At 41.9% G+C, this 17,087-nt stretch overlaps 1 protein-coding gene across 2 annotated transcripts in view; it reads right to left on the bottom strand.

The window, feature by feature from the left end:
- The window catches only part of etv4 (ETS variant transcription factor 4), a 31,872-nt gene extending 16,889 nt beyond the window's left edge, over positions 1 to 14,983 (bottom strand). Inside the window, exons 1-4 of one of the 2 annotated variants that reach the window (XM_072373763.1) lie at positions 14,767 to 14,983; positions 14,089 to 14,179; positions 13,906 to 13,953; positions 7,726 to 7,779 (exon numbers count right to left, since the gene is read on the bottom strand). In XM_072373763.1, coding sequence (XP_072229864.1) covers positions 7,726 to 7,779; positions 13,906 to 13,953; positions 14,089 to 14,179; positions 14,767 to 14,823 — 250 coding nt within the window. In that variant the 5' untranslated portion in view covers positions 14,824 to 14,983. The remainder of the gene's footprint in view (positions 1 to 7,725; positions 7,780 to 13,905; positions 13,954 to 14,088; positions 14,180 to 14,766) is intronic. The other variant, XM_072373762.1, reaches the window with a different exon arrangement.
- Positions 14,984 to 17,087: the final 2,104 nt, after the last annotated feature.

The following is a 17,087-nucleotide window of genomic DNA, read 5'->3' as shown; positions in this document are numbered from 1 at the left end:
AAAATGGACCCTTGAGGCACCCCACATGTGAAAGGGGCTGCAGAAGATGAGCATTCCCCATGAGTGTAGCCTAATGTAAAGCATGACTTGAACCAAGTCAGAACTGTACCTCTGACACCAACAAACTGATCAAGCCATGACAACAATATTTGATGAGCTACTGTATTACAGGCTGCAGAGTTTCATTGCAGTGTAGGATCCCTCAGCTCTTTTTGGCTAAACCTTGTGCAGTTTGTAAAACCGTCTTGAAATGCTTGACCTTCTAGTATTTATGAAAACTTGCTGAGAGGCAGACAAAAGGCATTGTAATAAAGTTTTTTCAAGCAAGATGTCCAAACTGAATTACAACGCTCCCATGTGTGCGACCAGCCTGCTGCCAGTTTTTCTGCTATCAGCGATCACTTTAGAATCAGCAACTGTTATTTCTATGGCCTTGCCCTTTCTCTTTTACAGCATCTGCTCCGCTCTTTGGTTTGTACTGGAGAAAACATTCCAGCGGCAGAAAGGAGAGCTGTCCGAGTAAACACATCAGCACAGACTCAGAAAGGCACAGGCATGTGTATGAACATCGCACGGATGCACCCCCATACACAAGCTCTCTTTTCTCTACACAAAAACCTCCACTCACTCTCCTGTACTAAAACACACACTGCCGTCCATTCACAAAGCTGCGCTGCCCGACTCAAATCCCTGTGGCCCCCTCTGGCTTTGACAGGGCTGTTCTGAATCAACACCGAGAAGTTTGGCCATTACTTCCCCACTGGAAGCTGTAAAACGACTACAAGCCTGGCCAAGTTATTTTCAGTGGATATGACTCACTAAAAGACAAGTAAATAATGCTGTAAACTACAGGAACTGTTGTGCAATTGTTGTGTCTTCTTTAAGACCTCGGCAGAGACTCAGCTAAGAATATTTGGGGTAACCAAATATAAGTCAACAGGCTCACCAAGTAAAACAAGAACATTTAAAGTATCCTAATTCGTTGAAATGTGGCATTACGTTAAATGTCTTGATCAAAGTCAGTGACTGACGAGCAGAAAAATAAGCCTACACTTCAAATAGATGTTGTTTGAGGTAAAATGACTCATGTCAAAGTCTTCAATGAAGGTTTACTCCCTTTAACTCAACGTGCTGCTTCAGCCAGTCTTTCACAACCAGCCCATTCATAAAACTGCAGGGCTGAGAGTATGTGTGTGTGCGTCGTGCCATTTGTGTTTGTGTGTGTGCACATGTAAGTGGATAAGAGGTAGTCAAAAGAAATCATCTGTTCACATGAGAGAAATCAACCATTTTAGTTCCAAACAAAACCAAAATGCAGCAACAAAACAGCCATTGAAGAAGCCTCGCTTCCCTGGAGCCAGCAAACGAGCGGCATCTGTGCATATCTGGCAGGCACCTGGATGTTTTTGCACACTTTGTTGCATAGCAGCTGTATTTTGGAAAGTGGAGAACACAGGGCTGCATGTTTCTCTTTTGGGGAGAAGAGGGAGTCAGGGGTGGAGATGGAAGGAGGGGCTCGATTCACCCATCGCTACAAGTTCCAAAAAAGGGCCTGATTGGACCAGTTCTGATCCAGAAAAACAACCCAAACAAGGGGAAGGCTGTGAATTCATGACAAAGCAGAACACGCAGAGCCAAAGAGACACAAACTGCTGGGAGGATTTGGTTAGTGTTGGGTTACTGGAACCTTTCAGTCTTTCCTTCCTGCTTTCTTGGTAATCGGAAAATGGCACTTTTAGAATTTAGGGATCTTTAAAGGCAAAAATTGCAAATTTACTCTTTGTTTGTTGTTTTTATTTGTCAGATAGAGAATTAAAACTTGTAACTGGGACGTTTCAATTCTTGGCCACAAAAACAGTAATCTGATAATGTTACATTGGACTTTTCCAACTGTGATAAATATCTTAACCATTGTCTTAACCAAATGTTACGAGGCATCAAAAGTGAAGATTTACAGGGAGATTTAGAGTAACAGCTGCATGTCACAGGCCAGCTACACTTATAGCTCGACTAGCACATTTCATTGGACTAATGTGCTCTTCCCAGTATACAAGCATGGGAGGAAAATCAATTTATTGACCGAAACATGCCCAATACTGCAACAATTGGTGGTGATATGCTCTCTTAAAGCATTTAGGTCCATCTATAGTTGATCTGTGCCATAGACCAAAATAACAAACAGTTAAGCTGTTAGCAAACTGGTACCACTTTGCATGGTGAGTCTGTAGCAGGATCTGGGAAACATGCTTAGAAGCTTTAAAGTGAATATCTGGTCTGAGCTCCTTTATTCTCCAACACAGCCTGAACCCTCTGAGACCAGCTTTCTGTCATTTCTTTAAGGAGTCTTCAGGAATAGTTCTCCAGGCTTCTTGAAGGACATCCCAAAGCTCTTCTTTGGATGTGGGCTGCCTTTTGTTCCGTTCTCTGTCAGATGATCCCACACTGCTTCAATAATGTTGAGGTCCGGGCTCTGGGGAGGATTCATCCCTCCATAAGACTTGTTGCCACTGATTTTCAGTCCACTTCTTGTGTCATTTGGCATAGCTCAGCCTTTTCTCCCTGTTTCCCTTCCTTAAGAACGGCTTCTTGACAGCCACCCTTCCATGGAGACCATTTCTGATGAGGCTTGGGCCAACAGTAGATGGATCAGCTGAAGGTCCAGATGCATCTCTCAGGTCCTGTCAGGTCTTTGCTGGATTTTTTCCTCTTTCTTAAGGACATCACTTTCAGATCCTGTTCATCTGCTGTAGATAGTTTTTTTTAGGCCTGACACTTCTTCTTTTGTCCTCCACTTGTCCAGTTTCCTCAAATGTTTTAAGGACACACTGCACACCATGCTGAGATATGCCAAGTTTTCAGCTAATAGCTCTCTGGGAATCACCTTGTTGCTGCAGAAATCCTATTTTCTGTCAGTCAAACTGTGTTATCTTTGGTATTTTTTGTAATGGAAGCAATACCTTTGCGACAGGCTGCTAATAACAAATTATCTAAAGATTCAGTTTAAAATCTATTCTTTCAAAAATTGTCTGTAAAGCACAATGCCACTTGTCCTTTGATTTAGAAAAAATACTAATGATAAATAGTGTTAAGTGGCTTAACATACTAAAAAGACCTTCAGAAAGTCTTGGAAGAATATATTAAGAAATGAGGGAAGACTTTTGTACAGTACTGTTGGTCATACAAATGCAGCAGGAATAATTCAACTCCCAACTCTGGGTGTGTTCATTTGATTCGGTAGAAATTCGGTTGAGCATGATTTCAGTTGAAGTCACATGTTTAGACACATCCTAAAAATCTTGTTTCGGTCAAATTTCTAATAATTTGATGTTTCTCTCATGTTATCAGAATCTATATGGATTTTATAAGTTTACTGAATGATCAAAGGTGCACAGATGAAAGCAGGTGCAAATGAAAATCTTAAGATTAGGCAGATTTTGAAGTGTTTCGGTTCCACTTCCTCTGCTCTCGTGGCATCTCTATTTTACCAAGCTTGCTGAGCTTGCTGAGGAGCAATGCAACGGCAATCTATAGCCACAACTTCCTATATAATTACAGCAAGGCACAAAGCTAAACAATCGTCCCACACAACTCTAAAATCACTGGATTAGTTCACATCTTGGAACGCTCAATATGTGAGTGTTTGTGTGCAGAAAGAGGTAGAGAGAAAAGGGAAAGGGGGAGGCGAGGGGTCCACATTTTTAAATTTTACTTAGTTTGTACAGACACAGGAAGGGAGGGAGGGGTTTGGAGTATCCACTTGAAGTGCAGAAGTACTGATGTAGTACTGTAGGGCTTTTTTATGAATGAAGACTGAAGGAGAGAGCTGCAGAGGGACCAAGAGGGAGAAAGCAAGAGAGGAGGGGTGGGGGGTGGGGAGGCACACTTCCTTTTACGCACACAGGGAAGAAAATTTATGAATGGGTCACATCTCTCGAGCTGCTCCAAGTGTAAACAACATACTTGGACAAAGAAGAACAAGCTCTCAGCACAGGCAAAGCCTTCAATGCTCCAACTGTGGCGTTTTAGGGCCTTTGACACAAAAAGCAAAGTAGAGACATGCCCAAACTATTTTAATTAAGTACGTGCACAATAAATTTGACAGACACCTCCATGTGTTGCTTCCCCACAGGCGGTAAACAGACAAAGGAATCTGCCCGACAGCCGAGAGTCAGGCGAGGATTACCCCTTAAGGTGCCGTCAGCACGCAAAAACAAACATTAACCCTTTTCCCTTCTTGATGAGATTAAGATCACATCCTTCTTTAAATACTTAAAAGTTAATCGAATTATGTCAATGGAAAAAATATGGTGTGCACTTATCACCAATGGCTCAATTACCCATAAACAAAAGACACACACGCGGGTCAGCAAGTACATAAAAGTTTGCATGTTTGCATAACCTTCACTCTGCAGACAGAGCACACTTGTTAGACATGAACTGAAGGAGAGTCGACCAGATGAGATAGATTTACCAGATGTGCAGGTATTGCACAATCCCCTCTTTGACCCCTCCTCTTGTCTAATCTAGCATTCCAACATGTGTTTTGCCTCTTCTCCCCCCCCCCTCTTTCACTGGCTCCCTCTTTCCATTTTTCCTCTCTCCATTAACACCACCACACCCCTGCAGGTAACAACTTGACTCAGTAAACAACAATGTTTAATTTTACCAGGGCGGAGCTTTCAGCATAAGCCTCAATTATACTTCCGTCACCTGGGATTAAAGCTTTGCTTTATGGTTTCCCCTTTTTTTGTCTTTCAAATGTTTTAGATTTTCCAAAACAGGCGAGTCACTTGTTTTTAAATGTTCACCAGACAGTGAGAATACCTTTCACTTCAGTGTGGGAACAGATGAGACACAGACAGGATCTAGAACAAACAAAAAGACGAATATATTTATAGCCGCTTGTCAGCTGCATCCGTCAAAGCTGAATAGAGATGCTCTGACTGCATTCTTCTGGTATTGACTGATCGGCGGGGACACTATCTGTCAAAGCAGTAGCGTCTCTGCCATGTAAAAGTGAGCTGCCCATCAAACTGAAGCCTCCCTGACCCTGCAAATCATACCCAGGTCAGCCGTTAGCAAAGGCCTGACAGCTGATTGGGTGTCAGGCCAGCGGGTTAAGTAGACATGACCTTTGCTTGCCCTAAGGTTCATCTGGACTTCCTCCACCGCTTTGTTGGGCAACAGACAGCCACAATGTTGAACAGGGCATGTGTCATCGATGGGCTGACCATTTGTGACTTGGAATGGTTTAAATCACATGATGTTTGCACATCACAAGGCAGGGTTTGAAGTGGAGGAAGTGGCACCCGAAACCACCAGTTTTACTGTGGGGATGAGATTTTCCTTGAAGTTTTCTTTGGGTTGCTAACCATTTCATTGGCATTGCTAGAGAGGTAGAGGCCTGCAATGTGCTGAATAGAAAAAAAAAAAAAAAGTTTGTATAGCAACATGTACTCCCACCCAGATCCTGAAACGCCATTGTTAAGACCGACAACAAGAAAGGGAAACTCAAATAGCAGCTCACTTGTGCAGCCCAGGAATTTGGTTTTCTATTTTACACCTTCCGATGTGCACAAAAGACCATCTTTGTACCTGGGCCCTGAATAATTTTGTACTGGTTTCCTGGGCTGTACCTATTCAGCTTTTCAAACGCATGCAAATTAATGACGGCAGCACATAATGACTGCATCCAAATTCCCTCTGTGATCACTGGGTCATTAGGGCTTCTGTTTCTGCCTAGTTTTGCCTGTCAATGAGACGACTGTAACATCAGCAAGTTACAGTATCCCCACCAAAGCCTCTGCTGACTTCAGAGCCCAAATTTGTCCGCAGCTTTTATTCTTTTTCTCATGACATTCGTACTTTTGAACCTACACGAGAAACCCACTGGAATAATGCCAACCACTGTTTAGGCTGTAGATGCACAGCTTTAGCCGCATTCGGACAGAGACGTTCTAAGAACTGTCCACCTCGAATTTAGTTCTAAGAACTGCCCTTCTTCAGGGGAACTGTTGCATTCACACATGAGTCGGGGACCTTGACAGGGACTGATGTGACGCAGCCGTCTGCGACAGACGTGTTACTTTAGCGCCACATTCAACAACAAAACAAAACCTGCGAAAAGTAAGGAGAGAAGAAAACAACACCACCAAGAAGCTAACATGGAGAGCGAGGAGGCCACCGTGTTCACGGTCTGCATGGCGGTGATATTAATCATGGACGATCACATCAGGCGTCTAAGATGGAGGCTGGAAGAGCGCACAGCGAGAGTCAGGAGACGAAGAATCCAGCAGCGGGCGATACTTCTTCGTTTCATGGAGGAAAGAAGGAGAGCAGAGCGCCGCAGACAAAGGAGACGACGTCCGAGTTTAACTTATTAAACAGGCGCCGGTTGTGTTCGTGTCGTATGAGTAAACATTTCAGACAAGGGGCGGAGCTACAGCCACCAAACACCTACGTCATGTTCCTGTGGAACCCAGAAAAGACCTCGGAGAAGGAGCTAAAATGCTTCTAGGAACTGAGGGTCTTGGTCCCTAGTTCCTGTATGTCCGAATGCGCGAAAAACGTCCCAATTCCTGAAAAGGTTCTAGGAACTGCAAAAGGTTCCTACAGTGGGAATGCACCTTTTGTAGGTGACAAAGACCAATATCTGAGTGAGTAAATATGAAAAACTCTGACTGCTGCCATGGTATCGTCACAAGAAACTGATTTTTTGGCGCATCAGTTTGTAAAGTGAGGTTAGCAGCAGCAGATATGCATCTTCCTGCACTGCTCTCACCCTGTGCACAGTGAAGGATTATGGGTATTCAACCAAGACAGATCGGCACAGAATGTTGGAACTGAAAATGGAATAATCACATAATGTTTCATAATAAAAAGGAAGCCTAAGTGAAAATCACAGACAGTAGCAGCACTGGACAGTCCTATATTTAACACTTAATTTCATTCTACCACAGCGCAGCTTTTTGTCCAATATGACTGAAGTCTTTTCCGTAGCAGGGCAGAACTAAAAGGATCATCAATGGAAACAATAAAAGTAACAGTAGCCAACACCTAAAGATGTTCCACATATTACTGAGACTTCCCTCAGCTGGAAGAAAAATGCAAGTAAAGATATGTCTGCAAAGCCATATGTAATAACAAAGAGAGCCATGCTGGGACACAAATGGAGCTTTTCAGTTGCCTGAAACAGTCCGACTCTACAGCTTTTCTCCACCACAGACACCTTAATGCGGGCGAGATCACCTGACAATCACTGCAGCACCATGTGAAGCTGCGTTGACACAGAGACCAGCCATACTGTGTGCACAGATACTCAGACTATTTCATAGAAGAAGAAAGCCTGAGCGATGAGAGGTCTGCAGTATTTTCCTGTAACCATACACTGTTGTGCAGGCCGTGCTCGACTTAACCTCAGCTGAGGTAGTAATGAAGAAATACATTTATTATTCAGTCCAGCTTACAATGCTGTTCTCTTTGTGATTGAAAAGACGCGCAGCATGGCCCTGAGGTGCGAAACACAACACCACACAGACAACGTTCCTTTAAATAATGGTATTTTTTTCTGAAATACCATCAGAAATGTTGATGTTTTCCCATTTCATCATGTTGTGCTCAGAAATATCGTGCTTTTTTGGTTAAGTTCATCCACTGTCGTCCTGTTTTGCACCTCAGGGACAGCAGTGCGTTACATTTAAAGACAGAGAAAATGAATGTACTTACAGTTCTCAGAATGGAAATCAGGAACAAACTGCTCGTCACTGTCAGGAACCTGGGCTGAAATGACAGTAACAAAAAAAAAAAACAGTTTAAACATTACTTTATTTTACACTAAATCTGACCTTCCTTTTCTTTCAGTCCATCTTATTTTCTCTCCTTCGTGAAATCTGAGTCACAGCCACACAGGGCTTCATTCGGGTGACCTTCACCTCATGATTTTCACAGCACACAAGCGCCTCTGTCATCCACAAATCGATTCAAAAGAACATGAAGCTTCTGAACGGTATCACAGACATTAACCAGCCGTCCTGGCTTCAGGTAGCATTTAACATTTCTTTGCTGAATCAACCTTTGACTTAATCTTCATGATCCAATGGAACACACTCTTGCTGAGCTTAGGTTTTCAGCTGTTTGAATACAGATGTAGTACAGACCGCTGGTCTTTTATTCCATCTGTTTTTGTTTGAAATGTACTTTTACCCAATGTTTGCCTCCCTTTCGCAACACCACATCTTTTGTCTGTCAGTCCAGACAAACAACGCAGAGCCATTTATGTGACTCGCTGTTGCTTCAGTCTGAATAAGACAAACAAGTCCTCTCTCACTTCCATCAACACCTCATGTTCCAAAATGCCCCGTTGTTTACCGAAACTAGTCGGATATCCATACACAAGCGGTCAAGTTTGACCTCTGGCTGTTCCAAACACTTTTCTTCACGTTTCCACGGTGGAAATTCAGACAGACTGAACAGGCTGTTCAAGCTAAACCAGTAAGGGAATCTGTCAAGCTGGGTGACAAACCAGCTATCTGGATTCAACTTCTCTTTTTCCCCTAAATTGTTGGAATCAAACAGTCAAACTGAAGGGAAATATAAAACAATAGAAGTAGACTAGGACTGTTCTTGTTAACCTACAACACATTCAGTTACATTTTTAGTGAAATGTGTCAAAAGAGACGATATATCGTCAATTTGTAAAAATAGATGAATCAATACTGTGAGCTGGCATGTGTGAAATTACATGCACTGGTGTACAATTTCAGCGGCCCTGATTAAGCTCTCTCCCACAATGAAACTCATCTAGGATCTAACTGAATAAGCAGAGCCAGTGAGGCCAAACCCAGGTGCAGCAGAGCTGGACAGACGCTATTGTAGCACTCTCTTTTTTTTTAAATCCAATCCCATTCATGATTATCCTCTCGGAGCTTTGGACTTTGAGTCTCACAAACATGTTCGGAAAGCCTCACTCATTGAACTGCCAACACCCCTCTAGAGGTGAGGAGGTCAAATTCACCCTCTGAGCTAAAAGTGCACTGGTATTTCATTTGCCTTCTATTGAATTAATAGCCTTTTAATCTGGCAACTCTCTGAAAGTTTGTGGGGCTTTTTAAGAGTTTCCATACTTGGGACAAATGATGGCCATCATCGAATATTAAGAACATAATCAGGGGTGTAAACGAGCAACAAAAACACACTCCTAAAGGACAGAGCTCTCATGTAAATTCAAATTAAAAAGAAAAAGGAACAGCCTGGCAGAATGCACCATGACTCTGCAGCACAGCCCTTCATTGTAACCTTATCCAAAAACTAAAATCTGACCCCAGCAGTCTCATCTCTCTCACCTCGTCCAGTATTTTGGTTTCCATGCAGCGATACACAATGCAGAAACCAAAACTCTCCGACAGAGGACAAAAAGAGGAAATAAGAAATTCAAATCCACTTTCTTGTCGTCACACTCCTCCTTCCTGTGCAGAGGAAGCCGGATGAGTCGGTTCTGGAGCATGTTCTGATAAATGACTTTGATTTCTTACACAACGCCGCATCCTGTGATTTACTATACCAAAATAATATTACCCCTCTTTTTTCTTTAACTCTTTAGTCTGTTGCCCTCAAGGGGGCAGAAATAAAGCTGCTGGTCTGCAGACCCACTAATCAATCATTTCCACGAGTTTCAACATGTCCAAAACGGAACACACTGGACCCCATAAAGACTCTGGAAAGAAGAAATGATGAGCATCAGACGTTATCGCACACTTCGGCTGTCTGTTTGTGTCTGCAGACTTTCCTGTGTGTGTGTGTGTGTGTGTGTGTGTGTGTGCTCTTGCATGTGTATCTGATTTGTTTCCAGGAACACCTCGTCAGGGGCTTTGAGATGCAAGTCAGCACAAGAAGCAAAGTGTGTTTATATGAGCGCAGATGCATGTTCTTCCCAATGCTTCCAACCACCTTGAATGACTTTTTTTTTTCCCTCTCAGTGGGAGATCCTGGGAGGAGCAAAGCAGCCCAAGTCATATAAACCTAAAGGACAAAATGAGGCAAGATGTGACAAGCTCCTGAACTCTCACCATTCAGAACTTCACCCTTTCCGTCTCTCTCTGGCTTCCGCTCTTCTTTGGCAGACAAGAAAAAAAAAAAAAAAAGAAAAGAAAAAAACCCTCCAGCGAACCAGCTTTTACAACTGTGGTGAATCCCTCACAACTACAATCAGTCATGATAAGGTCTTTAATTAATGCAACAGGAAAGGAGAGGTCTTAGCCGGGGAAGTTGAAAACAAGCCAGTACTTAGGGTTAAATAACACTTTGATAGGGTTACACTTCCATCTTTCTGTCCCGCTTTCTGTTGCCTTGATTACTCTCTCAGATGCAGTAAGAAGCCACCACACAATTTGTAAGTTTAAGACATCATAATGCCTCCTTTAAAAGGCTTCCTTATCCGATTATAGTGAATAAAGACAATTTAATCTGTCTAAAAGAATCTAGACAGAGACATGACTCAACAGCACTCTCCAGAAAATCTTTCTGCTTCATCTGATCTGAAGAACATGCCATAGTTGGTTTTTAAAATGTTTCTTTCTCTGGTAGGAGGTATTAAAATTGACTTCTGTGGATTCTTGCATCAGATTTTTCTAATTTCTATAAGCTGATACCCAAAAATACAGGGATGAAAACTTCAACCAGGAGGTGAAACACCAAAACAAACAAATAAATAAGACCTCTATAATCTTAAAAAAATACTAAATACCAAAAGGTGCTATGTGGAAAAAGCACATTTTGTGTGAACTAAACCTTTAAGTGTGATCCATACCGGCCAAAACTGAATACAAATAGGCTCCAACTTTGAAGTGACACCCATTGTTGCAGTTTTATTGGCTCTTGTCTTTGTCTCCGCGAGACTCTAGTGTGAAGTGAATTTGCAGGTTTTCGACACTGCATGAGAAAAGGTGTAAAAAGCTAACGTTGTCTGCCGTAAACAGTAGCTGACCACAGAGTGGGTTCCATTCAAACATCTGCAGGCAGACACAGCCGCCTCCACAGAGTGTGAATGCTTCTCTAGAACTGCAGATCCGCAGCACACTGACAAGCACCCGGAGTCAATGCTGGGTCACATTCTGCGGTTTTGTAGTGATATGAGCATCTGTCATAGCTAGAGATGATTTCAGCTTTATCTTTTCATGAGAACATAATCTAGAATGAAGTTTTCAGATCCCTTACTTAGAGATACAACACCGTAAAAAATAGCACATAACATGGAGCTGGTTTAAATACTCTCTATATATTTTTTATGCTGATACAGCAGATCAATTAAAGGGTTAGTCACATGATTAATGTGAGAGGAAAAAACAGAGTCCTTCTCTACAAATCTGCTTTCAGTGGATTCTCTAATCTTTCAGCCCATGTTCAATCTCTGGAGGTGAAAATTCACGGTTTTGGGTTCCAGAAGCCAAGAGAAAAGAAATCACTGGTGGACTTTTCTTTTTTTAATTAATAGTGAAATAAAAAGCACAATACTTTCCTGTGAAATGCTGTGGTGTGGAAGTATAAGGTACATATATTTTTTTATGTAATTGGGTTTTATAATTAAACACAGTATAAGCCTGCTGTGTGCTGAGTTTCTGCCACTGATTTTCAGACACTTCAACCAAGTCTCACAGCAAAAGGTGAGATATCTTTCACATTTTTGTGCTACAGACCAAGAAAAAAACTAACTCTGGAGGTGTCACAGCATCACATCTAAGCTCATTGTCAAGCTGAGCGACTGAGTGGCACTCACAGCTCGTCTGGGCTATTTAACCGGACCAACATCCTTGTGCCAGTGGACATGCACGAGAGCAGAATCCATCCAGAAAGCCATTTACATGCATGTTCGATGCTGATGTTTGAAAAAGACATTTTGCTGGTAGATGTAAGCACAGCTGAAGTCACTGCACAGATGTCGCCTGTAAGGTACCCGAGTGGGGATTCTGAGAGACGAGGCTGCAGTTGTAAAAATCAGGATTTTATTAGAGCAGAGCGACAGTCAGGAAATGCTTTAAGTGACCACAAGTTGAAACATAGTCTTAATGGGCTGATTTTCTGACCCATTTAGTCATTTGACAAAATAAACAGAAAGATATTTGAATGACAGCAGCTTTAGTGGGAATTAATATACATGTTTAGAAAAAGACGGAACCTAAATTGCACAGCATCCTGGTCCATTTGAGTCTAGTTGAGCATATGCATGCAGGAGTTATTCTACCCCATTATCTGGGTCTGTTTTGTTCAGTTTTGCAGATATTTACTAGTCCGGTTCTGGTTTCACTAACCCAATATATATTTATCTTTAGTGTCATGTAAACTGTCTGTTTTGTTGCTGTTTTTCCAAATTACAGCTTCACTTGGTTAAGCTAAGACATTACAATTAAATTGGTTATGGTTAGGAAAACATCATGGTTTGTGTTAAAAGCACTAATGTCGTAACATTTCACCAAAAATATATATATAATTTTCCAGGCTAACTGGCTAGCCAGGCTAATATGTGTGAAATTTGTGCAAGGTCACATGAAAAATATTCAGGATTTGTTGTTTTTCTATGAGACTGGGCTGAGTGCTTATTGAAAATACAATAGCTCAAGTCTGACTCGACTTACTACAGTAATTCAAGCTCTTTTGCAGTATCTGTTTATTACGGTCTCCAACTACTCTGTTTTTAATGTAACTTATGTTTTAAATAAAAAATAATTACAATAAAACACTTGTTTTGTGTTACACATCCAGTGCTACTAAAAATCCCAAACTTCAAAAGACTTCAAGAAGTTCAACAACAAATGTAACTTGTTTTTAAAAGATAAAAACATGCGTAGTGTTTCTAAGTAAAAAAATACTGTTAAATATCCAAAAAAATTAGCCTGATTGGGATTTTTTCCTCCCAAAACCATGCAGCTGAAGAGGTTCCAATTCTCAAACCACTCTTGTTTAAGTTGCACATTTGTCCACAACTGGTTTCCAAGGTAACTGTTGTCATGAATTGCACACACATGTTTTCAATTAAGGTTTAAGGTGAGCGCACGTGAATTTTAAACAGCTTTGAACTGTGGAACTTTGCAGGTTCATCACTCAGCGCAGTGACGCTCAACCAAGTCAAATAAAGTCAAATAAAGAGAAAACTAACCAGATGGAGACTTTACACCGAACTTGTCAGGTTTAAGTAGTTCACAATGTAAAAGATTAGCAGCAAACCCCTTTAAATCTTGACATCAAAGCAACAAAATTCACACCTCGTGGTGTGGTTCTCCTGGAAGCACAGCGAGGGTCACTGTCCTGCCATGGCTCTGCTCCAGATCACCACCAGAAATGCTCAAAATGACTCACAGGTCGTGTTGTTTCCCCCCTACTGACATACAGTATAATTACTCTATTAAGGCTCACGTCAGCAGAGCACTTATTAAGTCTACTAGCTGACAGTTGCCTCTGACTGGGCCTCATTTCATCGCTATGTGCCTTTGAGTGACACAAGTAAAACAGCCAGTTTGTTTGCGTTGGCTCCCGCCTGGCACGCATGCTACATGCCAACATGGCCAAAATAGGATATGCTCAAAGCTAATAATGTACCATCTGTGCTCACTCAGGCCACTTTTTTTTTTTTGGTGGTAGTGGGGGGGTTGTTGTGTGGTTTATGAGTGTATGTGTTGCTCAGAAAGCTTTGGCTCAGCTAAACAAGGGAATGCATCTTTTTTTCACAGTTTTGGGAAATCACTTCGATCAAAGGATGTCAGTAAGACTTTAAGAAAGATGGAAAACCTGGGAGCCTTGAGCATAGATCAAATCTGAATTTTCTAGATTTTTGTGTTGGCCAATCTTATCTGGCAGACACACAACAAACATGATTGAAATCATGACAGAAAAGCAAGAAAACCAGGCAAGTCTCACCTTCTGTGAGCCATGTCTCTTGTAGTTGGCTTAAATCCTGGAAGAGGTCTGTGCAGAAACATAGAAAAAGAGCGTGAGCATCCATTCACTGCACAAATCGCCATCAGTTCATACACAGTGATGTTAACGTGCATCATGTAAAGTAGCTGCACTCTTAAATTGTAAAAAGTTCCACCTCTTTACCTTCAGATTCCTGAGGGGGTAATTCTGTGTCCATGAATTTCCTTTTTGCTGCCATCAACAGTCTATTTAGGGGCCCATTTCCTTGCGACTTCTGCAAAACCCATACATGTTAGAGGAGAAGGGAGAACAGACTCCAGCATGGCATTTAAAGCAAATCAGTGTCAAAACAGTTCATAGCAATTTCATACCACTGGTAAGAAAAACACATGAACTGAGTCAGCAGCCAGTAATTAAACACATTTAATCCCCAAAGAAAATAAATAGGTTGGCCTATAAAAACAACGATTATCATGATTTGAATCTGGACAGGACAATAAATGAGAGCCTACAACAGGCGCCGCAGAAAAACAACACATTTGTCAGTTGAGGCAATCTTGGAAAAACAAACTTGCTGTTTGCGTCTGAGGAAAGTGACCATTTGCCACACAATGACACGGTCCACAACCAGGAGAAGAAACCCCCGACGGACACTTTTAAATGCAGCGCAAGCTATGCTTCACTTGGAGGGGATTTTCGATACTTTTTAAGCGGGTTGACAAACAGTTTTCTAGCGTCGCTTCAGCCAAAACTCGTGCAGACGCGACGCGGAGACAAAATCAAGCCCCGGTAGCACAATCAGAAAGAAAGAAAACAAAAGAGGCAAAAAGCAGTGAATTAAACAAGCTGATCCATACGTACATTTGCTAAAGTATAAGGCACTTGCTGGTCCAAATATCCATCCATCTTATAATCCATCCGTTAACCGTTTGTGGTCATTTGGCTGAGTTGAGTGGGATCCACGCAGCCTGCAGGGAGAGGAGGGAGCGCTGCCTGTGAATGGAGCTGCGTGGAGGCTGCATGCATAATGAGCTCCATTCACAAAAAATGCCGAGGGGAAGTGATGGCGAGTGATTACCCAGCGGGCTGCGGCCCTCTTTACAAATCTCCTTTTTACGTGTGTGAAACAGCGCGTCACTTTATACTTCCAAGCTTCAGGTAGTTACACCGCAAGCATCCACTTGTCCACATTTATTTGAAGAGTATTTTTATTTTAATTTATTCACGTGTTTCATTTGCACCACAAGTCGCGTTTGTTTTCTCATTTAAAAACATCTCAGATGATCCGAAAAGTGGGAATGGATCGTGGGTTTTATTTACGGGTCTGTTTCACTTTTTTTTCCTTTTTTTTTTCTTTGCCACGTCTGCCCAGATTGTCAGGCTCTACTTTCTTTAGGAAGCAGTCCAGCGCTGTAACTGTGAGGGGAAACAGATGTTGCGTTTGCGTCGAGCCACAGCAACAAAACCAAACCCAGCTGCATCAAAAGTGATTGACGTGTGCAGTTTGATTCACTCTAAGCGGAGTTTATTTAAGTGTGTGCACTTTTAAACGCCAGCTGTGGTGACATTTCGAGAGTAGACGTGATTTGGTGATAATATAGAGAGTTGCTTTTCCAACTCGGGCCAGTGGAGCTTCCTCCTGATTGGTACATTTCCTTTCAAGGGCTCGAATTTCTCGCCTTTGTCCGACTGAATACACTGACTTATGAATGAAGCCTCGGGTCCCTCTGTGAGCCAATCAGAAACCCGGTATTCGGGCTCCTAGCAACCATGGGAGGAGTTTTCGCAATAGCAGCCAATCGACTCCCGGTAAACTGCGGGTTTTTCTACTGGATTTTCCAGTTGTTTTTCATTCACAAAAAGAGGAAGGGGGAAAAAAATATCCATTCATAAAAACTTGCCCTGGCACGAAAGTCCTGACTTGTTTTTCTTCTTATGCCCGAAGAAACTCAAAGAACCTCACCTTGTTTACCTCATTTCACGTCTCTGCCCCTGCACTTATGAAAGGCGGTGATCACAGAAAGAAAAACAAACACAAGCTCTGCAAGAGTCATGCGCGTAAAAACGAGCATTAAAATCGACCCAAATCAGAATTATGCGTTCTGGCATTCTTGTGGTTTTCAGTCTACACCCGAGGAAAACCACAGGATTTAATGCTCTTCATGGAGCTTTGTACACAACAACATGGTGAAGTGCTGGTTACTTAGTTGAGCCATTTTGCGTCACTGGGGCTATGGAAACTTTCTAAGTAACAGGCAAAAAACAGGAAATAAAGTTCAGATGGGGTTTGAGTTTGGTTTCAGAAATAAATGAGATTCAAAGATCTAACAAGAAGCATTCGACCAGCATGTGCTCGCCCCTCTTCCTCCTCTTGCATTGAAGGATATTCAGTCCTTATAATAGGGGATACTGTACAGGTTACTTCCTCCTTAATGATGTTTAGATGCACATTTAGATGTACACAAAAGCTATAAATAATACATCAGGTCTACTCTGTGCAGCCAGCACTGATATGTTTTAGTACTTTGCTCAAGGAAATATAACATTATGGTTGTTTAGTAGCTGTTTTATTGAATTTAAGCCACTCTAAAATCTCCTCTGTCACCATAAAGGCTGACACGGTGGTTCTTAAGCACAAGTTTGATTTTACTGATACACTCATAACACCTTAAGATGAATCCAGGGGGTTCACTGAAGGTTTAAAGGGAAACTAAAGGTAGGTCAATATCAGGTTACGCATTCTATGTTATTTTAGTTTTTTGTGTTAGATATTTTGTACTTTTACAACTTTCATGTGACTCCAAAGCATATAGACACTCTAGGCACTATTTGAAGAATAAAGTAAAGTAATAATGAAGACTGTAGAGCCTTGGCTCCTGATTCTGCTGCTAGTTGAGGGGCACTAAGAGCTTGAATAAGTGCAGCTGAAGAAGCCTTTTGCTTGAGAGGTGAAACGTCTTCAAGAAACAATAAAAAAAGAATTGCGGTTGCCCTCATTCAAGCTCCTAGCATGATCATGACTTAGATGACTGAGAGCCTACACCATCATATGAGTTTCGGGAATACTTAGAATACTTAGAATTAGATGTATTTCCAGTGAACTTTGTTCAAAGTGTCACAATCTACATAGAAATAATTCCACTGACTGTTGTCCTTTACGTTCCCCTAAAAGTTGGTTGAAG

Source organism: Leuresthes tenuis, unplaced genomic scaffold (genome assembly GCF_036924035.1).
Source record: "Leuresthes tenuis unplaced genomic scaffold, fLeuTen1.0.hap1 SCAF_20, whole genome shotgun sequence".
Lineage (NCBI taxonomy): Eukaryota > Metazoa > Chordata > Actinopteri > Atheriniformes > Atherinopsidae > Leuresthes > Leuresthes tenuis.
Note: the sequence above shows the minus strand (reverse complement) of the source record. Positions and strands in the feature narration are given on the sequence as shown.